This window comes from Piliocolobus tephrosceles, chromosome 10 (genome assembly GCF_002776525.5).
Source record: "Piliocolobus tephrosceles isolate RC106 chromosome 10, ASM277652v3, whole genome shotgun sequence".
Taxonomy (NCBI): Eukaryota; Metazoa; Chordata; class Mammalia; order Primates; family Cercopithecidae; genus Piliocolobus; species Piliocolobus tephrosceles.
This window is the reverse complement of record NC_045443.1, coordinates 61,178,341-61,179,167: the sequence shown is the minus strand read 5'-3', so window position 1 is coordinate 61,179,167 and position 827 is coordinate 61,178,341. Positions and strand designations below refer to the sequence as shown.

Here is an 827-nt window from a genome sequence, read left to right as displayed (position 1 = left end):
CTGGTGACATGTATGGATACTAAAGTTTAAAAGTACTGTATGTTTTTAAATTTTAGAGTTGGGGTCTCACTCTCTTGCCTAGGCTGGAGTGCAGTAGAGTGATCTCAGCTCACTGTAACCTCTGCCTCCTGGGCTTAAGCGATCCTCCCACCTCAGCCTCCCAAGTAGCCGGGACTACAGTTGCACGTCATTATGCCTGCCGGCTAATATATATATATGTTTTGTAGAGACGGGGTTTTGCCATGATGCCCAGGCTGGTCCCAAACTCCTGGGCTCAAATGATCCTCCCACCTCAGCCTCCCAAATGTTGGGATTGCAGGCGTGAGCCACTGTGCCCAGCTAAAAGTACTGTTTTATACCAGTCCTCTAACTAACTAACTAACTCCTAACTAACTAATTAACTAACACCTAAATAACTCCTAAACTCTTTCCGAGACTGACTGAATCAGGAACTCTGATGGTAGACAGAAGTCTATTTTAACAAAAAGAACCCCAGATGATTCGGATGCGACTATAGAAGTGGCATTTGGGAATCCTAGATCTGAGCTCTGTCGAGCAGCTTGGGAAGTGGCGGGCGCACCATGAAGTAGAATTGTTCGGTTTCCTGCTGGTTGGCTCTTCTCTTGGCGATGCTGGGTTTACTCAGGTAGGTTTCAGAGACAGTGGACTTCACAGATTCTGTGGAGCGACTGTGCTGGAAGCATTCAGAAACATCATAGTCCTCGATGGTGACCATATCTTGTATTGTCTGCAAGGTGGCTTCAGTCGTTTTCTTAACCTGGGAACAGAAATACATTTCTCACATTAGTACATTATTTCATGAATCC

General features: G+C 45.6%; 1 protein-coding gene across 1 annotated transcript in view; it reads right to left on the bottom strand.

Moving 5' to 3' along the window:
* The window catches only part of SRGAP1 (SLIT-ROBO Rho GTPase activating protein 1), a 330,478-nt gene that overhangs the window by 72,728 nt on the left and 256,923 nt on the right, over window positions 1–827 (bottom strand). Inside the window, exon 9 of the mRNA XM_023225129.2 lies at window positions 581–778. Coding sequence (XP_023080897.1) covers window positions 581–778 — 198 coding nt within the window. The remainder of the gene's footprint in view (window positions 1–580; window positions 779–827) is intronic.